The 27,773-nt window shown below is 39.7% G+C and overlaps 1 protein-coding gene across 3 annotated transcripts; it reads right to left on the minus strand.

Annotated features, from left to right (window-relative positions):
* Positions 1 to 267: 267 nt before the first annotated feature.
* chst10 (carbohydrate sulfotransferase 10) lies at positions 268 to 25,227 on the minus strand. Of its 3 annotated transcripts, none has more exons than XM_053476523.1 (6): positions 25,113 to 25,227; positions 19,647 to 19,774; positions 9,097 to 9,203; positions 2,621 to 2,855; positions 2,369 to 2,474; positions 268 to 1,174 (listed from the first exon to the last, which is right to left on the minus strand). In XM_053476523.1, coding segments are annotated over exons 1-6 (1,128 nt in total). In that variant the 5' UTR covers positions 25,115 to 25,227; the 3' UTR covers positions 268 to 624. The 3 variants fall into 3 exon arrangements, with proteins under 3 accessions (XP_053332498.1, XP_053332496.1, XP_053332497.1); XM_053476521.1 differs by lacking the exon at positions 25,113 to 25,227 and adding an exon at positions 23,243 to 23,568; XM_053476522.1 differs by lacking the exon at positions 25,113 to 25,227 and adding an exon at positions 21,645 to 21,717.
* Positions 25,228 to 27,773: the final 2,546 nt, after the last annotated feature.

A 27,773-nucleotide genomic window follows, 5' to 3' on the forward strand; every position in this document is an offset into this window, starting at 1 on the left:
GGCTTCAAACTAAATTGGAAGAAACTTCTTAAACAAACCTTCCAAGAAATCAGAGTAACCACAGATGCTTTTTGGATGCTTTGTACACAGAAATAGATATGGGTCACTTAGCAACTGGACATCTAAGCAAAAAAAGATCGGAATTCAACAAAGAAGAATTTTAACAAATAGATAGTGTATAAATCCTCTTTAAATATCACTACAACTGGGCTGTTTCAATTTCTTTTATGGACCCAGAATAAAGAGTCACAGTCGGTTTGTGGTATTTTAATGTTTAATAAAAAGTTATGATGGGAATCATTAGCATTATTGTTCTATTAGTAAGCAACTGTTTCTGTAGGGAGAGTCTGAGAGACAGAAAATCGGATGACATTTCAATATACAACTGGATTAATAGAGAAAAACTACTAATCGTTAAGATAATGTTTAATTTATCTGTTATTTACTTTACAGTAGTTTCATTATTACGGTTCTGTAAACGATACAAACCATACAGGTTTAACGCGCCTTATTTGCGCTGGAGTGGAAGTTACAGGAAGACTAGAGTGACATAAGACCTGCTGTTTCTGATAAAAAAAAAAAAAAAACAACGACAAAAAAAAAACTTTCTAATAGATCCAGATGTCAGTCAAGCAGAAAGTCAGGTCTCTGGTACCCAAAAAGGTTAAAATCCCCCTGGTAGCAAGCATAAAGGCGTCGTATGTCTCTCTTGCTGATGCCAGAGAAATAATGCTCGACCTTGGTTCGGTTGTAGCGCGTTATGCCTTTAGGGATGCTGGGATACGATACCAAGTCCTCGATTCCGGCAGATTTGAGGATAAACGGTGCATCTTGCTCAAGTGTCTCGTGATGGCCGATCACATCGTAGGAAATGTCACAGGGAGCGCAGAGTTCAGTGTATGTTAACCAGTGGATGACGTGCTCTCCGAACTGGCGGTCGAGATGTTTTCGCCCCGGCTTGTCACCCAGGTAGCGCACAAAGTCCTCGAAGTGCAGACCAGCGCTCCCGGAGGAGTTGCGCTGATTTTTGCGGTACTTGCGGATAATGGCGGGGGCAATGTTTTGCTTGTACCACGGTTCGAAGCGTGGGTTCTCCAGGAACTTATCCTTGAAGGCTGATATGAGGCGCTCGAATGGGTCTCGGACAATGAAGAACTTAAAATATGTGTTTAATCTGAAATGATTTGAAGGGAAAAATTTAGTAAGTGGGGGGAGGGAGGGGGGGCAGAGGAAATTTGAGTGCTGTGTTTAAACAAGCAGATGCCAAGACATGCAGCAAAGAGGTCTCACTTGATCTTAAATGGTGTTTAATCAATCAGAAATTAGGAGAAATGTTTAAAATTCTATGTAAGGGTTAAACTGTTCTATTGAAGAATATCCAGAACACCATGAAGGTCGACACTTACAGTTAAACCTTGGATTGCGAACATAATCTGTTCTGTCCGGAAGCGTGCTTGTACATCCAAGCACTCGTGCATTAAAGAGAATTTTCCCATAGAAAATAATGGAAACTCAGATGATTCGTTCTTTTCTATTTAAATACAAATAATGAATACAAATTATACAGTAAAAATCAAACAAATTAACCTGCACTTTACTCAGTCTTTGAAAAGAATCATGGCTGAAGTAAGACAAGAGAAGAGGGGGAGGGGGCAGGACTACCATATAGGATGACTTTCACAGACACACGCTAATGGAATCACTGCTCTGCCGACAACTTTTCTTACCAAGGAACCTTTCTAATGACACTTGCACTTGCCTCCTTTTGAGGATTTCCGCGAAAATGTGAGGTTGTCGTTAAACAGATTCGTCTTCCGCACTGCTACAGCCTTTTAAACCAACTTATAACAGTGTTATAATAAAAAGTACACGCGTGCACGGATGTTGACTATACAGACTAAGTATGGGAGATGATTACCCACAATCCCGCAGCACAAGAGAGAGAGAGACAGCATCGGCTCAGTTGTGATCACGTGACTTTGGCGGACAAAGCACATGCGTATTACTTGTATTTCAAGACCTCACTTGTTTATCAAGTTAAAATTTATTGTAAAATTTGCTCGAAAATCAAGTTACTCGCAATCCAACGTTCCACTGTATATAGAGCTCATTTAATTTCAGACAACTGTTATCATGATAGAAAAAATGTGTTTCATTTGAGGTTCAGATTGCGTACAAATGTAAACATAACTTTGGAAATTATAGCTTTTATGGAAGTCAAAGGAGCACACATTAACAAGTAACATTTGGGAGTGATGTCAACATGGCAACAAAATAAAAGTGACCATTTCCTACACTAATTTTGCTGAAATTTTACAAAACATAGTTTATCTTAGAATTTTACAATATAATGTAAACTTTTCCACACCTTTCCGTGATCTCTGAGTCACTCATAGAGGACAGGCGAGGTAAACCGTTTGTGTCATGGTGATGGACCACATTCTCGGGTATGTCTTCAACCTTGGAGAACTTTCCTAAATGTACAAAAGCAAGACACAAAGCAATGAGATATATCCTCACTAACATTAGTGCTTACACACTGTACAATTTCACACTAGAGAAAGTTTTGAATCATCCCATAAAGTAGTAAAATGTGTGTCCTGAACACACTCTATCTCACCATTGAGGACAATTAGAACCTTCTTCCACTGCGTGTTGCCCACCTTGGGCGTCTGGCAGAAAAGAATCTTGTGTTTGTCGCACACAAAGATGCGGTCGAGGACGAACTTGCGTAAAGGAGTGTGTGTGAGGTTCCAGAGAGAGGAGTTCCTGCAAACACTGGATGAAAGCTGCAAACGCTGCGCCATCACCGACTCCCAGTCTGAGAGCTCCTCCTGAGTTGGGCCGCCTGAAGACTACAAACACAAAGACACTTAATTAGGATCAAGCTTCATTACATACATCCTGTATACACTCTCTCTGCTAATTGTCCAACCCTACATAAACACATCACTTTGTTGCTGTTTATATTAAGGTGGCTCAATCAGTTAAAGCTGTGGGTTACTGATCGGAAGGTCAGGTGTTACAAAGTAACATTAGAGCACTTGGATTAGGTTTTTTATGTAACGAGTAATCTAACGCATTAGGTCCGCCGTTTAAGTAATTGGTTAGTTATATTTTTAAAAATGTGTTAAAAATATTCAGACAATTTATGTAATCCGTGAGCCAGACAGCATTAGTGTGTGTTAGCATTCCATTAGTGTGTGTGTGTGTGAGAAAGTCGTTCTACAAGCCCCGCCCCCGATAACCAGCCACCCCCACTGTTATTCCTCCTGTTATACCCCTTTCTCACCTATACGGTTTAACTATGCGAGGACTAACTTGCGGAAAGACAAAACCTAATCTAGGGGTATTAGTAGTGAAAAGATTATGGCCAAAACTTTGCTGAGTGATGATGGTAGAATAATTATAAAGGTCTTGACTAAAACAACATGCATGAGGAATTACAAAGGAGTTTCTATTTTCTGCAATGGAAAAGTATTCAAACTAGTTACTTTTATCAGATACTAACGGTGTTTTGTAATGTAATTAGTTACTTTATAAAAAAATGTCCCCCCCAACACTGCATGTGACAAATAATTGTGTATTATAAAAATCTACACCAGGGGGCAGAACTTTTACTTACAAAGCCATAAAGTTATACAATAGTCTTCCAATTAATGTTTGGGACTCAGACAACTTCCCAGTGTTTAAGTCTAGGCTGAAAACTTATTTATTTATGAGTCTGTGGGACTCATGGACGTGGAGTATCATAATGAACTAGTATGTTTAGATGCCCACTCTCATTGATCACTCAGGTTTGTTGCTGGTAAAGCAACTGGTTGTGCTTCACGCCTCACGTCTGTGTTTTCTTCTGGTTATCCATTTTAGCTATGCCATCATACTGTAGTTAGTTTTGCTGAAGTCCCTGCTTGAACTCTACACTATATATACATTCACCTTTTACATTATGTGACTGTAACTGTTATCTCTTTTCGCTCTCTTCTTTCTTTCTCTCTCTCTTTCGAGCTAGATGTCGCTCTTGAGCTGCCAGTGATCCAGACCCGCTCTGCCCTTTGGACCTGCCCGAGACATCCTGGTGTCCCACTTCTGGTTGGAGATCTCGTCAGATGGATGCCCTGTGTGATCTGCCCTATGGGTTCTATTTAGGGCTGTAGCTATTGAATATGTTAGTAATCGAGTATTCTACCCTTTAATTAAATTGATTAATCGAGTATTCGGATAAAATGTCATTTTGCTTATTTAAACACCAATCTAAAATATATAAGAGAAACAAAGATTATTTGGTTCTCTTTAAAGAAAAATCTACTTTTATTTTTTAAATGCATACAGCATTTTATCAAAAATAAACATTGTCATTATGCGCTAAAATGCCTTCCTGCCACGGACTGCTCCCCTCATACATAATCTCTATCAAATATTATATTAGAACATAAATTCATAGGTTTATGATTTACGAATTGCAAATTGCACCAATCGAATTTGATTCTAAAATAAACAATATAAAAAAGACATGTTTTATAGGGAAAAAAAATATAAATTATATATATTTTTTATATACAACATGTATATTTTCATATTGCTCATTTCATAATAAAAGTCGTTTCATGTAATTTTTTATCATAAACAATAAAGTGTAAACATTTTTGTATTACATGACAAACCCCTGCAAAAAAAAATGTGCCACAAAATAAACATTTTCGTATTACATGTCTTAATTTTCGTGTATTAACTTGTCACGTGTCAATTATAATAGTAATAATAGATTTGATAATATTATTATTATTAATAATAATAATATAATATATTTGATATGAATAATTGATTGTGGTGTCCAAATATATTTGATAGAGATGAGGCTGATGCTGTGTGTGGGCTTTAGAAACGGTATATACGCAGAGGTGAATTCTCTAATAAGTCTTTTAATAAGGAAAACTAAACATGAATAGACACGTACATATGGGGACTAAAGAACTAAAATAAACAAGGGCTAAGCTACATAAGCTAAGCTAACCAATAGCTAAACAAGCTACGCTAAACATGAGGCTAAACTGACACGACGGCTGGACTGGACAAGGGGTAAACATAACAGAGATCTAAACAAGACTAAGAGATATCACAGGCTAGGCTAGGAGATAACACAGGACAGACTAAGAACTAAACATAACAGTACATAAACAGAACAGGATCAAGAACTGAACAAATCAGGAGCTAGGGAAAAAGCCATGACACCAAGAAGTAGGCACAATCAGGGAAATGGCATGACACCAAGAACTATGATCATCAACACCCACTTAACTCAACAGCAAGTTGACACAACAGATGCCAGACCCAGAGCAACGGAACAAAAGACTATTTATAACTGAACTTAATTAGCTACCTCGGTTCAGGTGTGCTCCCATCACCTGACCGAGGTGCACTCTGGGAAATGAAGTTCAATACAAAACTCAAGACACAAGTGAAAACAAAACGGAGTCCGGGAGTATGGCGCCCTCTGGTGTTTAACCATGACAGGGGGTGCATTTTAGCATATAACACACACATTAAAATAAATAATTATACAAAAACACTAAGCTGTGCAACTTAACTTTCAGAACTGAAAGTTTTAAAATTTACAGCTCAGACATAACATAAGCCTTTACAGACAATTTCTGTCGTTTTCTCTTGCTGGTTTCTTCTTATATTGGCTCGCTGATATTTTTATATATTTTTTTTTGCAGCCTGCAACAGAACGCTCCCTCAAATCAATACACAGACGAACTGTTTGCGTCTCCTTTCATTTTTTTGGGTGATGTAAGCGCTTCTTCTTCGTCGGTGTTTACTGACAGCTTGCATCCGGAAGCGTACTGTGTCACGCCTAAAAAATAATTGCGCAAAAACATAACGCAAGCTTTTAAAATTAATTAAAAGAAGCTTTAAGGCAGAAGATTTTGACTCAATAATTTTTTGTAATCGAATTATTCGAGGAATCGTTTCAGCCCTAGTTCAATTGTCGAGTCTGGTTCCTCTAAAGGTTTCTTCCTATTGTAAGCTCAGATAGTTTTTTTCTTGCCACCGTCGCCCTCGGCTCGTTCATCTGAAACAATCAGAAAATTCAGATTTTTACATATTTCCTCACATTTCGATTATTTTCTTTTGATTCTGCAAAGCTGTTTTGCGACAATAAACATGGTTAAAAGCGCTACACAAAAATACTTAATTATTAAAAAATAGTTATTTAAGTTCATATTAATGCTCACTCTAATATCTTATTGTTTCTATAGCAACAAGTACTCTGGAGGCAGGTGCATCAGAAACTGATTTGAAAAGTGTGTCATGGTTGATTTGTAAGAAAATAAGTCAAAAAATAAATATAAATAAAAAACTTCAGTTTTGGAAAAATAATTAACCCCTTTTCGCTTTATTCCTTTCATGCATAATGAGCTAACTAAATGTGCAATTTTCAAACAGCAGATGTCCATTTGATTTGATTTATTTGCTCACACATCCTTGATAAACTAAATCACACAGATTAAGTAGAAAGTGTTGACTTTTATTTTTCCCCAGAAGTACTTTTAAGTAGAAGTGCTTTGATGACTCACTTCGACAAAGAGAGATAATACTATTTAAATAACCTAATTATCTTTTCATTAATGCGGAGAAACTGATGAGCTAGTGCAAGTAAACAGATGTCATGTGTGGGGTGCTGGAAGCGGTGATACATGATGACACCGATTGCATTGTCTGCAGAGTGTCAAGGGAAACACAAAAATCACTTGACTTACTTATTTTTACTTTTACTATACTGTGTGCAAACATCAATCCTCTTAATCTTACATTAATAAATGTAATCACCTTTCTATTTAGCACATTGAATCAAAAATTTTCCATGTTATATGCATGTTAATGTGTATTTTAATGCACTGTAATGTTTGACAAGGCTGCAGCATGAGCACTATAAAAAATTAAATTATTATTAGCACCCTTAAAGATATTTTGAGCTCAAACATGGAGGTTTATTGTACCTGAGAGACTAAGAGAACATTAAAATCTGTTGTAACAATAAAACCTACCTCATATTGTCTTCGCACCACCTAGAAAACAAATAAACCACTGAGCCTTTAAGACATGAACTCTACAAGTCTTCAAGGTGTGCCATGGTATCTGGCACCAAGACATTAGCAGCAAGTTGCGAGGTGTGGTCTCCTGGATCTGACAGAGGCACATTCCACAGAGACTTGATTGGATTAAGATCTGACACCAAGTGAACACCCTGGCCTAGTCATGTTTGTCAAGTGTAATCATTGCAGCTATGCAATGATTACAATGAATTTAATTATAGCAAACAACCTTCAAGAACTGTTGTTATAGAGGGTTTACAAATACACACACCCTAGTTTACACACATCTTCTATTTCTTTCATGGTCTTTCCTGATTTTTATTTCTTTCTACATTGTAAAACAATGCTGAAGGCGTTCAAAATATGCAATAATCTCTTTTGAACAGTTGATTTTGAGATATTTTTGCTACTTATGCTCTGTAAAAATCTGAGGTGCTGGTTGTTGATTGGTGATTTCTGAGGCTGGTAACTTTAAATGAACTTCTCCTCAGCAGAAGTAAGTTACGGTCTTGCTTTCCTGTGATGGTCTTCAAAAGAGCCAGTTTCATCACGGTGCTTGATGGGTTTTGCAAATGCACTTGACAATTCTGTTCTTGCAGGAACTATTCCACAATACCCGACCTTCATGCCTGGTGTTGTTCCTTCATTACATAATGCCGTATGTGTTATTTACTATTTAAGTTATTATCCTAGAATGTAAAAAATAAATCTTAACTTGTGTCCAAATTTTCACAAGTGTTGTATATATACAGTATATGATATACACATATACACACACTAAGAAAAAAACTAATGTAATAAAAACGTTAGCCATAAGCCTAGTATTTCTCTACATAAATTATAAACTCCACCTAAAGCGACACACTTCTCTAAACAATGGAGAGAGCCTAAAGTTAACAGTACAAACCGATGAATAAAGAGATGCAAACAGTTAGCTGTGTATTAATTTAATAGAGCGTTCTGTTGCGGGCTGCAAAATGGACAGGAGTGATAAAAATATCAGCGAGCCAAGAGAAAAGGAAAACCAGCAAGAGAAAACGACAGAAATTGTTAGTAAAGGCTTATGTTATGCCTGAGCTGTAGATTTAGAAACTTTTAGTCATGAAAGTTAAGTTGCACAACTTAGTGTTTTTGTATAATTATTTATTTTAATGTGTGCCTTAGTTTTTTTAATACTTAAAGTCATTTGAAATATCTTTATTTTTTGCATCTGATAAAAGGCATTAAAATGAGCATGTATAGCACTGTAATGCACTTAATTCATCTCAGTCAACTTTAAGCTATTTCTTATATTGTAAATAATGACAATGTTTATTTTAGATAAAATGCTGTATGCATTTTAAAAAAAAAAAGTTGATTTTTCAAAAAAAAAAAAAGCTATTAATCTTTGTTTCTCTTATATATTTTACATTGGTGTTTAACTAGGCGAAAGTACTATTACTATTACTCGATTAATCAATTACATTTTTGGTAGAATACTCGATTACTAAAATATTCGATAACTACAGCCCTAATATTTTGTTATAATCACAAGTCTGCTTCAGAATGATGACTAGGGTTTCCTTGCACAAATGTAAAACGTACAAAGTCCCATGAATCAGAGATGCTTTCGTTAGAGTTCACTTGTGGTTTATTTTTTTGGTCCACTCAATTTGTGCAAACAAAGTAATTCTGTTTGTACATATCTGCAGTTTCTAAAAAAAACACACACACACACACCACACAAGTGGAAAAAAACACATTAATAGCTGCCCGTGGGATCATGTGGTCCCTAGACAAAATAAGCAGTGTTTGGTAGCAGCATGACTGACAGCTGCATTGTGCCACCAGCAATTACGCTATTGCGTTAGGGAGTAGTGATTACAGAATAAAATATAGTTACTCTATTATTATATTACTATTATAGGTAGTGTAGAGCAAGTATTTTGTTTCATGCCACCCTCTTAACTCTGCATGTGAGTCACAAGGAGGCCTATGGCATTAAGCCGACACTTACCGCTGCAGATGGCTGTGAGGCTGCGTTCTGTAAAAGCGGATTTAGAGGGTTTACAGTCTTTATGGCTGGAGAGGTCCAGTTTAAAAGCACAGGTCTCCCTCCATAGTCTGAAATAAAGAACGTGTGCAAGTCTCTAAACATGCTTCAATCCAAACCTACAGATTTTTCTATAAGCATTCACCCAATGATCAGTAGGCTGCTAGAGCAGATATATTCCATGGAAGAAATGTACAAGAAGTATGAAATGCACAAAGCATACAATGACTGATTGATCAACAACAACAGTGATGCGTTTTATATTGAATAAAATTCACTGTTCCAAAAGCCATACCACCTACATAAGTCTGGGTTACATTATAATCATTTCTATGTCATAGCACAACTTATAGGCTAATTAAATTTTCTGTATCCTCAAATTTCTGACCCTCAAAGACCTGTTATTTTGCTTTTAAATAGTCTATATGTTTCTTACGAAGCCACTCCTTAGTTTGACTGTCTGTTTGCTTTGAGGCATTGTCATGTAGGAAGACCCAGCTACGACCCATCTTAATGCTCTGACTGAGGGAAGGAGGTTTTTGCTCAATATGTCACAATACATAGCCCCGTTCATCCTCTCCTTAATACAGTGCAATCGTCCTGTCCCCTGTGCAGAAAAACACCCCAGAGCATGATGCTTCCAGCCCCATGCTTCACTTAAGGTATGGTATTATTGGGATGATACTCATCCCTCGTTTTCCTCCAAACACGGCGAATAGAGTTAAGACCAAAAAGTTCTACTTTGGTCTCATCTGACCACAGGACTTTCTTCCATGACTCCTCTGGATCATTCAGATGGTCCCTGGCAAACTTGAGATGGGCCTGGACAAGGGTTGACTTAAGCAGGGTAACCTCCCGTGCGATGCAAGATTTTAAACCATGACGTCTTAGTGTATTACTGATGGTAGCCTTGGAAACGATGGTCCCAGCTCTCTTCACGGCATTGACCAGCTCCTCCCGTGTAGTTCTAGGCTGATTCTTCACCATTCGTAGCACCATTGATACCCCATGTACTGTATCTACTTAGACTTTGGCTGATTGTGGGGTGCACAGGTGTCTTTATAACAGCTAACTATCTTAAACAGGTGCTACTAATTTAGAATCATGAGCAGAGTGTAGCTGGACTATTTAAAAGCAAAATAACAGGTCACACACACACACACACACACACAGGTTGGACAATGAAACTGAAACACCTGGTTTTAGATCACAATAATTTATTAGTATGGTGTATGGCCTCCTTTTGCGGCCAATACAGCATCAATTGAATTACAGATACAAGTCCTGCACAGTCGCCAGAGAGATTTTGAGCCCTTCTTCTTGCAGAATAATGGTCAGGTCACTTCCTGGCTCGCTCTTCCAAAACACCCGAAAGTGGCTCAATAATATTTAGATCTGGTGACTGTGCAGGCCATGGGAGATGTTTAATTTCACTTTCGTGTTCATCAAACCACTCTGTCACCAGTATTGATGTGTGTATTGGTGCATCATCCTGATACATGGCACTGCCTTCAGGATACAATGTTTAACACTAGAAGCGCAGAGTACCGATCATTTGACCGCAATGGGGAAAAAAATGAATAAATACTTCACACTCTATCAAATTCCAGGACCCTCCTTTTATGACTTTTCCTAGATCTGTGAGCTTAATCACCCAGCATGCTAACATTTTCAAAACCGCATCAGTAAAAGCTATTTTGCTCTTAGGCCTTGTTCACATGGGCGTCAAAATCGAGCGTTTTTCTTGCGTTCGTAGCGTCCGCTTAGCGTGAATCAAGCGCAAAGTGTTTTCTACACGTAGAAGTCAATGAGAGTGTTCACTTTGGGCTTTGGTGACGTGCGTTTGTCCGGCTGCGCATTTATACAGCATCAAAAAACCGTTGCATGCACCGTTTCTAGTGCGTTTTCTTCACGTTCATTTTACGCTTCGGAGGACCGGGGATATCCCATGATCCTACATGCTATACATGAGGAAATGCGGAAAAAGGCAAAATTAAATAAAATAAATAGTTGAAAAACATACGCGGAAATTTTCGCATTTCTTCATAAACCGCAAAAAAAACTTCCTTTAATCTGACGTTGTGCAGTCAGAGAGTGAACCCAGTAGCGGCGGGCTTTTATATCCAGTTCCCGACACACTGCCCCCACAGGTTAACACACAAACTACAATTTGGGCTGCAGGCTGACGTTAGACAGAGACAAACGAATGCCGGTGTAGAAGTCAATCAAGCGCTAGGGTTGCGCGATAATGCCCATTGTCATATCGTCCTATCGTCAGCCTGTAAGATCGCCGATACACGATAGTAGTCAAAGCCCAGGGATTCTGCGTGCTGTCGCGTTGTATTCAGAGAGTAGTACATATTTTTGTGGTTATTTTTTTTTTCATTTCATGTCTGTTGTTTTATCGATAAATCTGCTCATATCTGCGCACGCGTTTATCAGCCTTTTGATCAAAAAGTTGCACGCGCAACTCACTTTCGTTTAGTGTATATTTAAAGCGCATAAACACAATAAAACAATTGTTTTAGGCTAACATATCATACCTCATTGTAGTTTTTTTGCACACACGCGCGGGTGCGTTACAATAATAAGGAAAAATCACAATAATAAATTCGGAGCAGTACTACTAATAATAATTATACTGAATGAAGAAAGCGCCGTCGAAGAAGTATCATCATTGAAGGAGAGAAGAAAATGAAGAATTAATACTTATCAGTATTTACAGTTTGAGCTCGACATTGAGCTCTGTCGCTTGCTGTCAATGGGTGACTAGGAGAGAGAACACATTTTCGGCTTCAGTAGACACACAATACTTCAGACTGAAACACGACTGCCCCCTACAGGTAATGAAGGGCATTTTCACAGCTTGCCGTGCGCAGCCGTGGCAAGTCACGGGATTCCTTTTCTTGAAACGTGGGTTTTTAATGGCGACATCTGTATCGTCCATATAGCTGACTATCGTCGATAGCAAGACTATCGTCGATAGACAATAGTATCGTCTATCGGCACAACCCTATCAAGCGCCACTCCAAAACGCAACATAAACGTCTAGGACGTTCAGAGCAAGTTCTTTTATCCAAAAACTTAACGCCCGTGTGAACAAGGCCTTATGCTGACAGCTGTCATGCCGTTTCCCGCCTTTTCCAACCTGCGATTCTCATTTCTCTCAGCGGATGGCGCAAGGGATCGCGCATATATATATATATATATATATATAGATATATATATATATATATATATGTAAACAACATTAAACAATCTGTACATGTCAGTGGTGTGCTAAAGGTATTAAATGATTCTTATGTTGGTTTTTACAGGCTACTTTACGCTGATCAACAGTCGGTGCCCCGCTGTAACCAGCAGATCAAAGGAACAGTTATCGGCTATAACACAAAGCCTTCTGAGTTTGGAGGCCAGGGTTGGTTGGTTAGAAGCATGTTTGAAGAAGATAACGTGATAAAAAAATTAAAAAAAACTCTCCGTGCATACACACTTACAGTATGAGATGCGTACGCGGACAAACACAAACTCTTCGTGCATACACACTTACAGTATGAGATGCGTACGCGGACAAACACAAAATCTTCGTGCACACACAAACAATCTCTCAGTGCAGATACACCGTACAGGGAACGACTGAACAACAGGTCTTCACTTTGTAATACACCTGGCCTGGCCATAAATAAAAATGAATATTTAGGCCTAAAAAGATGCTTTAAAATTTATCTAAATGTATGCGTGTATAAACCCGCAGCCTTAACAAAAGGCAGCGTTTTGATTTGATCAAAAGAATGATAGACGCGTGCGATTTATCTATAAAATTTCTGTTAAAATTTTAAGATGACTGCGTGTGTGCAAAAAGATGAAATACAACAAAGAATACAAAAGTGTATAATCTTTAATAAAGTTAGCCTAATACAATATTGTTTCCATTGTTGAAGCAAACATGATTTTGTTTTAGTCTATTTGCTAAATACACCACGACAGCGCACTCCGAGGTAACACCCACAGAGCCCCCCAGTAACTGTAACACCTCTTCTCACCTTTCATTCATGATAGGTGTAAAGTTATCAAACCGGTTTCGCTGATGGGGGAATTCACAGAACCTTTTGCACGCGTTTATCAGCCTTTTGATAAAAACGCTGCCTTTTGTAAAGTGAAAGTACGAGCCGCGGGTTCACGCACGTAGATGAACAGCTTTATTTTAGTCATAAATTCACAATCACATTCCAGCTATTCCAGTGACCATTTGCCACATACTGTCTGCTGTATTCTATGTTTAATAAAACTGTATTGAAACAAAATTGTGTATTTTCCTTATTTAATATCGCTTCCGGATTATTGTTGTTATACAAACGTTTTATGTATATGGAAAACAGTGAAACCTAAACACAAATAAAAAGGCTGAATAAAGGAATGTATAAAACATTATCACCTTTATGAATAAAGAGTTACTGCATTATGTTTCAAGACATCCTTAATTTACATTTTTTTCCTAATTATATTGTTACAGGGTACGGTGTGGAGAGCCGCACTACGAGATGTTTTACTGATTATAAGATGCCTGACGCAGGGCTTTAGAGAGGGGTCAGTGAAATAGGAGTTGTGAGTGCTTATGACAGACACGGGAAGACATTTCCGTTTGGAGATAGCATGGGATTATTAATTAACCCTTAGGAGTCTGACTTGCCGCCGGCGGAAAAAATGCATTTTTTTCTGGTAACCGTGAAAAGAGTTTAAAATGCTCCGTCATGATTAATCATACACATTAGTGTAGTACATCATTTGAATCTGTAAAAGGTCTACTTTTTTTTCATGTATACTCACAATATCCACAAAACAATGTGCTTTTGTAAAATAAAGAAAATTAACAGGGTGCGCTTTCAGCCGTCTCAGTCTCCGAGAAAATCTTTTTGAAACACGTCACTAAAATGAACTGAAACTCCGCGAATACTGCACACACACACATGAGAAATATATCTATAGAAAGCTTAAAGGGTCTAATTTTAAATGATGCAATTCACATTGAAAACAAATATTCTCAGTTTATGTAATCCGTATGAAACCAAGGAGAGGCACAGAATTTCTGTCGCACTTCATTATCTGCTAATGACCCGCGGCAGGACACGCCCACACGCCATTCACACGGAAAACAGTCCCGGAGTGATCTACATACGAGGCCACGCCCCCGGGTAACGGCACGAAAACACACACAGACCGGCCTGAAAACACACAGATTCAGTGAGTTTTCTGCACGTTTGGAAGATGGCACGCGCTGTACAGCTGAGGAAACTCTTCAGATGATTTTGGGCAGTGAGGAAGAGTTTACATTTACCTCAGGAGAAGACTGTGTGACTCCGAGGACGAACGGGAGCATTTTGAGGAGAGAACAGATCCAGCAGAGGACATTGAAGCAAACTGCTATGACACTGGGTAAGTTATTAAGTCTTATATAACTCTTATTCTGATAATATTAAACTAATATTAGTAAATATTTTCCTCACTTCAGCTAGCTCTTGCCTGTTGTGTGACACATTGGCTCCTAGTGCCATTTACATAGTTTAGTGTAGCATGTAGATAACACTGCTAACAGGCTGTCTTATGTAGCAAACATGTTATTTCCCGGTGGCTAAGCTAATGTCTTATGGAGTTTACAGATGTTTATAAATGTTCTAATGTATTTCACCTCATTTTAAATAGCTTTAGATTATGGTTGCTAATATATATTTGGATCCGTTTTGGTTAGCTTATAACACTGCTATCGGTAATGTTATTTAGCACAAACAAGCTAGTTCCAGTTGGCTAAAATACTGCCTTATGTAGCTAAGAGACATAATGAATTTATGAATGTTTATGAATATTTCTGTGGTGTAAATGTTCATAATGCCTTTTGTTAAGCTTGTATTTACAAATACCTGTTTAGAATGTGTTAAATATGTGTGTAAAGCATGTCAGGTGGATGGTGTTTGCTAATGCCTCAGGTGTAAATGTTTGAGATGCACTAGACTTGTCTAGTCTATTGTCCATCAACAGACACAGAGGGGCACAAAATGTATACCCTTCATACCTATTAAGCGTCCATACCTATTAATTGCACATCCATTTACTATAAACAGTATAGGCTAACTTTTTTATTTATTTATTTGTTTGTTTTTAGGAATGTGTCTGCATCACCCTTGCCTTCACCAGCACCTCACATCAGGACACCACATCAGGTTTGCACCATTTTACCATGAATGTTGTTTGCACTTTTTATTTATTTTGAACTGTTTCTGGAATTTTTGCAAGTGAATCTTAAGTTATTCTAAATAAACCACAAACAAAGTAATATGTTTCTGTCTTCTAATTATTTTCTTGTAACACTTTCCTCTGTGTAACACTTTCCACATACCTGACTGAAAGGGGTAATTATACAGCTCATTATGCGGGTCTTTGTCTTCTCTGGTGTGAATTGCAGCATTATTCATGATCATTCACGCCTCCTCGCATACTGCCTTTCTAAACAAATAGTGTCTTAGAAAATTGAAATGAATGTATTGTTTTCTGTAAATGAGTAAGGAAGGTGATTGTCACATCATTTTGAAGTAAAACCTCTACATTATAAGATCCAGATCTCAAAAGTCTTGTGCACAAATGTTATGAATGTGTTTTGTGGTCTTATTTCAGTGAGTTGTTTTTTTGTTGTTTTCAAAAATCACGCATAACATTTTTTTTCTCCAATATACAAACTTGTACATGCATGCTGCTCATATATTATTGTTGCCCAGTTTGTGCTGAATAAAATGATATCAGACTTTAGACATTTATAAGTTTATAAGTAACTGAAAAATACACAAATGTCAGGACATGTCAGAATCTCTTCAGAGCTCCAAAACACCCTCAGACTCCTAAGGGTTAAGAAACTTGAAAGGAAACCAAATAAAAACTAAAAACACAAATCAGATAATCAGATAATCAGAGCTTCGCCGTCTACGTGAGAACGGACGGGATTCTGGAAACTAAAACAAAAAACTAAAGATCCCTTATGCCCTTACGCGCTAAACTGATGCGTGTCGCTCTCCCTCACTTTCTCTCTCTCTCTCTCTCTCTCGCCGGCTTCTTAGACACACAGAGGCTTGGGCTTTGTCTTTGGCCCTGAAACCTTTACCGGTGCAATCGAATGATCACACGTCGCGGTATCACGACTCTTTATATAAACACGCTGCCAGGTGCGGCTCATTCAGGCTGATTGACTGACGGCGGCGTTGCCTGGCAACCGCGTGTTTAAATGTCTGCGCCACAGTTTATGCGCGGCTCTGCCCCTCGCGCGAGCAGCGTCGTTACATATATGTCCACAATTACTTTAACAACATACACTTATCATAAATAATAAAGCTTTATATCCTCAGGAGAGGTCATTACATTGTTTTAGTGAAAATTTCACGGAAGCGAGTTCAGAACTAAATCGCTGCTCCTGCTCCATCCAAAGCCCTGTCACATTAAACACACATCCGAGAAGCTTCAAATAGAATAAACGAACTAATGAATTTTCTCAAAACTTTATAAAATTAAGTAGAGCTTTCGTTTTTGTTATAGTACGAAGCCCCTAGATGGACAAAGGGGGAGAAAAACGGCAAAAAAAGTAAAAGTTTTGGGTTATAGCGCAAAAGATTTGGGTTATATCGCAAACGTTTTGGGTTATAATGCAAAACATGACTAGATTTTTTTTCTTCTGCCGTTTTTTATACTCTTCCTTTGTCTCCTTAGAGCCGTGGTTCTCAAAGTGTGGGGCGTGCCCCATAAGTGGGGAATACAGACATGACTGGTGGGGCGCAATGAACGGGAAAGAATTAGTGGAAAATACTGGGAAAGTACCTATTCTAATTCATGCTTTTCTTTATTGACAATAAAGATCGGACACTCGAAACTAAACAATCACACGCAAAGAAATGGATCATTAATACAAGTAAATTAAAATAACATCAGAGAAAAAGTGGAACCATAGTGCAACAATAACGGTTTAACGTTGGCATGTTAATTGCAGAGGAACAACAATATATAAGGAAACATTCGGTATTATATATGTAATTTCATTTATTCCAATGTGTATGCTGATGTTTCTGTATTTTTGTTAAAAATTAATATTTTATCAGGCAGTATTAGTCTGGCATTTCTAGTTTCAGTGTGGCAACAAAGTTGCTTTTTGATCCTTCAGGCGCTGAACAGAAGGGGAGATCAATATCATTCTACGCTTTTTGTTGGTGTGCGGCTTTTTGCGATGATCCCTAAATTATTTGTTGCGTTGTAGAGAATAATTGTGTTTATGCTTTTAAACATGTTTAATTTAAGGCGGATGGAGCTTAAAGACAATGTAGAGAGGAAATACATGTGGGTATCTTATTTGCGGGTTTATTTACGCAGCTATTGAATTCGGAGATGTGAATATCAAATTAACTTTACCGCGGACACAAACCGGGTCAGTAGCGTACTGTAAATAGTGAGCATAATACCGTCAATGGATACATTTGTTACATGGACCACAAAAAAGTAGGCGATTTAGCACTATCAGCGCTTGGATTCATGGTGGGGATGGTGGGGCAGAGGAAAGACCTCTGTGTGTTTTGTGTCTTAAACCGACAAAGTAGGAAAACACTTAGAGACAACACACCCCAGTCACGTTAATAAGCCACACAACTTCTTTGAAAGAAAGCTGTAGATAAGTGACAGAGTAAGCCTGTTATAACAATTGCACGTGTATTTTATCTGTTTTGAACTTGGTGGTATTTGATCTTATTGGTTTAGAAATTGATATTTCAATAAATAGTACACTTGGCCGATTTCGTTATCATTTTGTTGGAATGTGGGGCCTAAAAATTCGCCCACCCCCTTAAGTGGGGAATGACAGAAATTGTTTGAGAACCACTGTCTTAGAGACTCTGTAGTAGGTTTTTTCATTTGAATATAAAAATAAAAAATCGCTTATTATCAACGCGGGTATGAATAGCACATTGTCCAAGTGCAAGTTGATCTTGTAGCTAAACTATTTGCTTTGGGTGAAAGCGCCATCTAGCAATCATTGTGTGTCAGCGACAGCTTCCCATTCAAAACAATTGGCAGTCAAATGACGGGTGAGGGTGGGGTGGCGGTTTTAATGTTAAACCATTGGGTGCACATGGTCCTCCAGAAGGGTTCGGTAGTCCTGGGCAGTGGCGCGCCCATCTAGCACAAGTATTGAGCCTAGGAAATGCCATGATATTGCAGCCCAAACCATCACTGATCCACCACCATGCTTCAACTCTGGGCATGCAATAGTCTATGTGGTATGCTTCTTTGGGGCCTCTCCACACCGTAACTCTCCCAGATGTCAGAGAACAATACATTTCACATTGTCCACAGCCCAACAAACAGTGCTTTTCGCAGCTGGCACCATTGAAACCGACGTTTGGCATTAGCACGAGTGACCAAAGGTTTGGCTATAGAAGCCCGGCCATGTACATTACATAGACCCTGTGGAGGTTCAGACGACAGTTGGTTTTATGTTTTTTGGATACAATCTGGGTTAGCACCCGAACATCCCTTTTAGACAGCTCCCTCTTGCGTTCACAGGTACTCCTCTTGGATGTGGTTCGTCCTTTTAGGTGGAATGCTGACATTACCCTGGATACCGTGGCTCTTGATACATCACAAACACTTGCTGTCTTGGTCACAGATGCGCCAGCGAGACGCGCACCAACAGTTTGTCCTCTTTTGAACTCTAATATGACAGCCATACTGTTGTGTGCATTGCAATATTTTAAGCAAAACTGTGCTATAACTCTGCTAATTAAACCTTCACACTCTGCTCTTACTGGTGGAATGTCAATGAAAATTGGCCACCAGGCTGGTCAAAGTTAGCCATTAAACCTCCAACACTAAATTGGCCAGTGTTTCAGTTTCATTGTGGAACCCTGGATTACGAGCATAATTCATTCCGAAGCGGGCTCATATTCAAAAAACACTCATAAAACCAAAGCGAATTTTCCTATAGCAAATAATGGCAACTCAAATTATTTATTCCACAGCCCAAAAAAGTAAATACATAAAAATAATTAACACAAAATATTAAGTAAAAATTAAACAAATGAACCTGCACTATACCTTTAAAAAAAGGAAAAATGAATCCAGACAGATAAGTGTTTCCGTTTATGCGCACAGACGCTGTGTGTGTGTGTGTGTGTGTGTGTGAAGCTAAAGTAAGAGGAGAGGAGGGATCAGACCCTCCCCTCTTCTCATCTTATACAGTAACCCTTCTTCCTCTCTTATTTGAGTTTTTCACACACACACACACACACACATTAACGGAATGACTGTTTTATTGCATAAAACTGGCATAAATAAACATTTATAAAGAAAAAATATATATTTTAGAGTCAATGCATAAACTGCCACACAAAAAGAATCTTGATATATAACTGAATCACTTCTCTTTCCCATTGGGCACAATTTTTTATAGTGCCCAATGTAAATCATTACAAGATCCCCCCTGTGCCCCGTACCGTCTGGCATCCTGAAGCTGAAGTTGATGAATTTGCTGACGAACATGAGAATAAGCAGAACCCATCCGCAAGCGCCGACCAGCAGCCAGTGGCGGCGCATCATTGGGCCATGGAGACGTTGGCAAAGCCTATGGTACAACACAAACATTCAAAATTATTTACGAGTACAAACAAAAAAAATTTATAATGCTGTGGTAACATATCTTATAAATACCTAGGTACATTAATAACACCACAGTTTATACCCTACAATAGGCAACGCTGCGCTGACTCAAGTCCACAGTATTAAATTGTGCGAGTTTCCTTTTTAGCAAAATCTCCTAAATGCCAAGAAGCGAGTCCAATAATCCTTGAGCACTCAGCTCAATGCTCCTATTGTATTCTGTACTTTATCTATTCTGGATAAAATGTTCTGCCAAATGAACAACTGGTTGTGTGAAAAGTTATAAAGGCATGGTGTAACTTTTTCTCAGAAGACCTTGGAGTTAAGACCTGTGAGGAAAAAAAAAAAAAAAAAAAATTGTGAAAAGTGTCTTTCTGTCATGTCACACTACTACTACTGCACACAAGCCGGAAAGCAGGAGGACAAGCTGTCAAAATATGGACATAGACTGTTGTAGAATTCTTTACTTCTTATGTGTAAAAGTACAAAATTCTAATTAAAAACTTGTTAACTTCACGCAGCAGTGCAACCTTTGATGTGCAATTGTATTTTTGACGAAGTAATAACGCCAAAATAATATTACAAATAGTAATAATTGTGTAAAGAACAAAGTGACAACTGTACAAATAGTAATAATTTTGCAAAGAATAGCATAAAAGCCACAACTGTCTACTGTGTAATACTGTGAGAGCAAACTAGTGCAAAGCCTGAGGCTAAAAGATGAGCGAGTTATGCGGGTAGCGCCATTATGTATATAGCAGAAGATCCTTAAGCCTAGATCTCCTGGTCCACATTCCCACGCCCCTGCAGAAAGGTGTTGAAATGCCGAAGGACACTGGGGACAAATAATTTCCTGAGTCTGTAAGTTGAGCAGCTTCCACTGTTTCACTGAACACACTCTTCTGTTTGAAAAAAAAAAAAAAAAACTCTAGTGAGGTGAGCGGTCTGGGTTGGCCATGATGGACAGCACTTTGTTTAATGTCCTTTTTCTCCAGTATTTGTTCCAAGCGAATGGTGTCCCTCCTACTTTTGAGACTACCTCTCCAGGACACCGCCTAGAAAAGAATCCTGGCGATGACGATTAGTAAAACATAAGCAGGAGATTTTTAAAGACATTAAAAAAAAGAACCTAGTCTTCTCAGGAAGAACAGCCAGCTCTGACCTTTCTTCTACATAAAGTTAGAGTTCACTGACCAGTTCAACGGTCCAGTTTGTCATCTGCAGACATTTGTATGAATTCACCATCTCAACAAGAACTCTCTCAATGGGGACGGGTAGCAGGGGAAACCCGGACCAATAGAAGTCAATTACCTTCTCCTTGGTGATGTTGCTGGTTAACAGACAGGCCAGTTCCCTGACGAGTCCCTTTTCCTGGCATAAGGCATAAGGGTGTTGTGTTCGCTTGTTTGTGGGTTTCCAGTTAGCCATGCTCCTGTGAAGCACATTACGCTGCACTCCTTTGTATATCCTCTGACTGCTGACCAAGGATGCTAACTCATCAGCCTTATTAGTTAGCAGATTTACACTCCCTGTAATAACCAATGGAATAGGCTTGCATCTCCAGCGATTAGCTTTCAGTAGCTAATGTTGTAGCATTTAGCTTAGCCCTTAGTTTTGCGATGGCTATGCAGCCCCGATACATGCACCACAATTCCAACGAAACAGGTTAATGTAGTAGCAGCGTGGCTCGTTGGTCTAAGAGCAAGAAGATAACAGCTGGACTTTCCATATCCATAGGAAAAAAAAGGTAAAACAAACAATTGAAACCCAAAGAAACATACAAAAAAGAGACACACAGACAGAACTGAAGGGACAGACATAAATAGCATTCTCACAATAAAAACATCCAGTTTTTGGTCCCTCCTCCAGACCTCTCCAGACTCGAGCGAGTGTTGTGATAATGAGCATACGCAGGACAGAGAGCAGAAATATAGTTTGAGCTAAAAATAAAATCTGAAAAAAGAAAAACACTCAGGCTGGTCTGTTTACTGCTGCCCTTTAAGTGACAGCGGAAATGCTGTAAATGAAGAACAGAGATCTGAATCCTTCGCTAACCTCTGGCCTGATTGGTGAATTAATTTTATTAAAATTTGTGTATGCCCAATAGATGCAATCTGGGATTGTTGTCCAGTAAATAATTGAAGATGTAAATGTTTTGTTTTCTGAATGCTGGGAAATACATGCAAGTGAATCTCCGTCAATCAGAAATAAGAATATGTGAGTCAGGAGTTTATGTATGTACGTATGTATGTATGTATGTATGTATGTATGAGTCAAGATCGTGATTTTCTCCCCCATCAATCGATTGATTTTAATCAATTAATTTATTTGTGTTAACTACTTAATTTCATTTCAGTGTCAATGCAATTAAAATAAGGAAGAAAAAAAACTCATCAGGTTCTGGTCCTGAATAAATGAATAAATGAATAAATAAATATATAAATATTCATTCATTCATTGACTTATTTATTAATCAGACAGGGTGGGCCATACATTTCAATACATTGAAAAAATTATCATTATTATTTTTTTAAAGATGCGTTACAAAAGAGCAAAAAAGAAACAGAAATCATACTGATGATTACCAACGTCATTGCACACATATCTCCAGATATGCTAATTCGTGTTCATCAACAGTGGGTACAACATATTACAAAACAATAGTAACCATGTAGAACATATTATATGAATAAAAATCCCTTTGTATGGAAACTTTTGGCCCATCCTGTATATCACTTTACAGTATACTGTGTACACGATTGCAGAAGACTTGGTACAAGGCAGGGTACACCCTGGACAGGTTGCCAATCTCTCTCTCTCACACACACACACACACACACACACACACACACACACACTACAGGCAATTTGGGAACAGCGATTAGCCTAATCTGCATGTCTTTGGACTGTGGAAAGAAAGGAGAGTACCAGGAGGAAACCCACCAAGCACAGGAGAAGATGCTAACTCTATGCACACAGATTCCTGAGGCGAGAATCGAACCTAGACCCTGGAGGTGCAAGGCAACAGTGCTAACCACTACGCCTATATATAAATATAATCATTTCACTTTATTCATTAAAACCATTTAATCCTTTAATCAACAGGAAGTCTCCTGTGATTAACAATATCACTCTTCTGCAAAAAAAAAAAGTCCTTTTTTTTTTTTTTTTTTTTACAAACTACAACTTTTTCTTGGACAAATAAACAACCTGAATAGACTCAAGGCCCCATTATTAGCAAAATACTCACAGTATCATTTATATTACCGCCTTTCTTTACTGTAATTACTGCAAATTAGGCAAATATCACTAATAAGGCAAGATGCCTCTTCCCTGAACACATCTAAAAGTGGATCACCAGCTAGCTCATCGTTTACGCATGCGCATCGCCTAGACATCTTTTTGTTGTTGTTGTTTGTAAAATATCACTTACCTTTCATGTATAAGCAAGAGTTCTCTTCTTTTCGCCATACAAAAATAGCGATGTGATATTAATTATTCCGTTTTTATATTCCTGAAAATAATAACAACATACTACAATATATTGCTTATCCATATTATATCGCGCCAGGCTAAATTGATACTGGAGCGTTACCCTTAGCTCACATCGCTAAGTTACACAGCTAACTAGCCGTAAAACACCGCGGTGGAGTTGGTTGGACGTTGGACGTTGGATATTCGAGCTCCGGCCCCCAGATTCCGATTTGTAGCGGAGATTCGCTGATTTGTAGCGGAGATTCGCTGATTTGTAGCGGGAATTCGCTGATTTGTAGCGGAGATTCGCTAACAAAGTCCGGCTAAAGCACCTCGCCTACTGCGCGAGTTAGGGACCGTCTGCAAATTACTGTCCGACTGAAATACGGATAATATTATTATAAACATATTGAAAATAAATAAATGAACAATTGCCTCAAAATCTATTACAAAATGTGTGTCCATCTGTCATCTGTGTCTATCTGTGCAGAGAGCACAACCTTTTTAAATTCAATATTATCACTTTTCATATTTATTAATAATAAATATGTAATACTTTTATATTTTACTTAAATATCTTCCAGGTTATGTGACCTATTGGCTCAAAATCTATTCTAAAATGTGTCCACTTGTCTTGCAGAGGGCACAACCTTTTTTATTCAATATTATCACTTCTCATATTTATTAGTAATTAATTTGTAATAATTTTATTTTAATAACTTTCAGGTCATGTGACTTATTGCCTCAAAATCTACCATAGAGTTATGCACATAAATGATTAGAAATAGTGACAGACAGCATTCAGTGCACACGGTTTAACTGCATAGCAGTGTGATTTATAGAGATAGAAAAAATCCTTTTTTTTAAATAAATATTGTATTGTATTAAATTATGTCCCAAATCATAAAATACATAAAATAGATTTATTAGCCTAGGGTTTTTATCACTGATTTTAAAAAAGTTACTTTTTTAATGAATAAAAACAAAAAAAGAATGATGTTAAAAATATGCTTTGTTTAATTACAAAAGAGAGCAGGGCATTTTCATATTTAGCTCCAAAGCTTTGGAATAGCCTTCCAGACAGTGTTCGGGGAGCAGACACAGTTTCCCAATTCAAAAGTAGACTCAAGACGCATCTCTTTAATCTGGCATACACGTAACTTATCCCATAACCTCATACTCCAGTACACCTATCCTGGTGTACTACGCTAATTGGCAACTACGCTAATTCTCTCCATCTGTTCTGTATTTTTCTACCCATCCCGAGGCATCTGAAGATTGTACCAGCTTTAGTAGACAAAGGCCAACCCTGCGAGGTTTCTGAGGCATCCAGAGAAGGACCAGCTCCAGCTGGATTCTGCTTTATAATGGTTGGAGCTACACATCCTGCTCCTGTGCTTCCAGTGACCCAGACCCCATCTGCCCTTTGCACCTACTGACTCCCTGTGCTGAACTGGACTTAATGTTAATTTAAATAACTTCTGTTATATTGAACTTTCAGCTGAACAACACACATGATGTTATTTTTATCCACCAAGATGAGGATGGGTTCCCTGATTGAGTCTGGTTTCTATCAAGGTTTCTTCTTATTGCCATCTCAGGGAGTTTTTCCTTGCCACCATCGCCGTCACCCTTGGCTTGCTCATCAGAGACATTTCATTCATCATTCATTCATCTCATTATTATCTAGACACATTTTTCTCACACATACACACTTCAAAATATTTTCTTTTTAAAAAAATTCTTTCATTTTTGTGAAGCTGCTTTGAGACAATGACCATTGTTAAAAGCGCTGTATAAATAAAATTGATTTGAATTGAATTAATTACATTATGTCACGATCGGGGCAGTGGTGGCTCAGAGGGCTAAGGCACTGAGTTGCTGATCAGAAGATCGGCGGTTTGATCCCCAGCTCCACCAGGTTGCCACTGTTGGGCCCTTGAGCTAGAAAGAGCAAGCATAAATGCAGAGGGGTTTTGTAAACAAAAAGTCTTTTAATAAGATAAGTCACAGGATATAAATAAAGACACAAAAACAACAAACAATACTCAAACAGAGGGTAAAACATGACACAGACAGACAGGACTAATACCTGTTAACTAAGCATACGCCCTATGGCGAAACACAGGCTTAAGGACACACACACTAAGGCAGGAGCTGACACGGGATCAGACAACACTAGCCACATTAAGGGACTTTAGACAGAACTAGAGCCACCCGAAGAGACGAGGGAGCCAAGACACACCCCCCCTAAGAGACGAGGGAGCCGAGACATACACCCCTAAGAGACGAGGGAGCCCAGACACACACACACCCTAAGAGACGAGGGAGCCCAGACACACACACACCCTAAGAGACGAGGGAGCCCAGACACACACACACCCTAAGAGACGAGGGAGCCCAGACACACACACACCCTAAGAGACGAGGGAGCCCAGACACACACACACACACACCCTAAGAGACGAGGGAGCCCAGACACACACACACACACACCCTAAGAGACGAGGGAGCCCAGACACACACACACACACCCAAAGAGACGAGGGAGCCCAGACACACACACACACACCCAAAGAGACGAGGGAGCCCAGACACACACACAAACAAAGAGACGAGGGAGCCCAGACACACACACACCCTAAGAGACGAGGAAGCCCAGACACACACACACCCTAAGAGACAAGGGAGCCCAGACACACACACACACCCAAAGAGACGAGGGAGCCCAGACACACACACCCCCAAAGAGACGAGGGAGCCCAGACACACACACCCCCTAAGAGACGAGGTAGCCCAGACACACACACCCCCAAAGAGACGAGGGAGCCCAGACACACACACACCCTAAGAGACGAGGGAGCCCAGACACACACACACCCTAAGAGACGAGGGAGCCCAGACACACACACACAAAGAGACGAGGGAGCCCAGACACACACACCCCCTAAGAGACGAGGGAGCCCAGACACACACACCCCCTAAGAGTCGAGGGAGCCCAGACACACACACCCCCTAAGAGACGAGGGAGCCCAGACACACACACCCCCTAAGAGACGAGGGAGCCCAGACACACACATCCCCTAAGAGTCGAGGGAGCCCAGACACACACACCCCCTAAGAGTCGAGGGAGCCCAGACACACACACCCCCTAAGAGTCGAGGGAGCCCAGACACACACACCCCCTAAGAGACGAGGGAGCCCAGACACACACACATCCTAAGAGACGAGGGAGCCCAGACACACACACCCCCAAAGAGACGAGGGAGCCCAGACACACACACCCCCTAAGAGACGAGGGAGCCCAGACACACACACCCCCTAAGAGACGAGGGAGCCCAGACACACACACCCCCTAAGAGACGAGGGAGCCCAGACACACACACCCCCTAAGAGTCGAGGGAGCCGAGACACACACACCCCCTAAGAGACGAGGGAGCCCAGACACACACACCCCCTAAGAGACGAGGTAGCCCAGACACACACACCCCCAAAGAGACGAGGTAGCCCAGACACACACACCCCCAAAGAGACGAGGGAGCCCAGACACACATACACCCTAAGAGACGAGGGAGCCCAGACACACACACACCCTAAGAGACGAGGGAGCCCAGACACACACACACCCAAAGAGACGAGGGAGCCCAGACACACACACCCCCTAAGAGACGAGGGAGCCCAGACACACACACACCCTAAGAGTCGAGGAAGCCCAGACACACACACACCCTAAGAGTCGAGGAAGCCCAGACACACACACACCCTAAGAGTCGAGGAAGCCCAGACACACACACCCCCTAAGAGACGAGGGAGCCCAGACACACACACCCCCAAAGAGACGAGGGAGCCCAGACACACATACACCCTAAGAGACGAGGGAGCCCAGACACACACACACCCTAAGAGACGAGGGAGCCCAGACACACACACACCCAAAGAGACGAGGGAGCCCAGACACACACACAAACAAAGAGACGAGGGAGCCCAGACACACACACAAACAAAGAGACGAGGGAGCCCAGACACACACACCCCCTAAGAGACGAGGGAGCCCAGACACACACACCCCCTAAGAGACGAGGGAGCCCAGACACACACACACCCTAAAAGACGAGGGAGCCCAGACACACACCCCCTAAGAGACAAGAGACACAGGGGGCTAGAGACACAGGGGGCTAAAGACAGGACTAAAGCCATGGCAGTCAGCTAAACATGACAATTAGCTAAACATGGTGACTTAGCTACCCATGGCAATCATCTAAACATACATTTAACTAAACATGCCTTTAGCCTAACAAAACACGAGAGACTAGAGACAGGGGGGGAACTAGAGGCTGGAGACACAGAGGCTAAAAACACAGGGGCTATGGCTAGAAGCATGGCAGTTAGCTAAACCTGATAATTAGTTCAACCTAGCAGTTAGCTCAACATGGGTTTTAGTTAAACAAGCTCCTAGCCAAACACACACCTAGCTACTTACCTAGGTTAAA

Source organism: Clarias gariepinus, chromosome 18 (genome assembly GCF_024256425.1).
Source record: "Clarias gariepinus isolate MV-2021 ecotype Netherlands chromosome 18, CGAR_prim_01v2, whole genome shotgun sequence".
Taxonomy (NCBI): Eukaryota; Metazoa; Chordata; class Actinopteri; order Siluriformes; family Clariidae; genus Clarias; species Clarias gariepinus.

Bases quoted from the DNA above. Each gene is read 5' to 3' on its own strand.
- chst10 (XM_053476521.1), bottom strand. From the start codon at position 23,280: ATGGCGAAAAGAAGAGAACTCTTGCTTATACATGAAAG. The intron at 19,775-23,242 runs GTAAGTGATATT...GTTGTACCATAG, and splicing joins CTCTTGCTTATACATGAAAG to GCTTTGCCAACGTCTCCATG. The intron at 2,856-9,096 runs GTAAGTGTCGGC...TTGTGTTTGTAG, and splicing joins CCTCACAGCCATCTGCAGCG to TCTTCAGGCGGCCCAACTCA.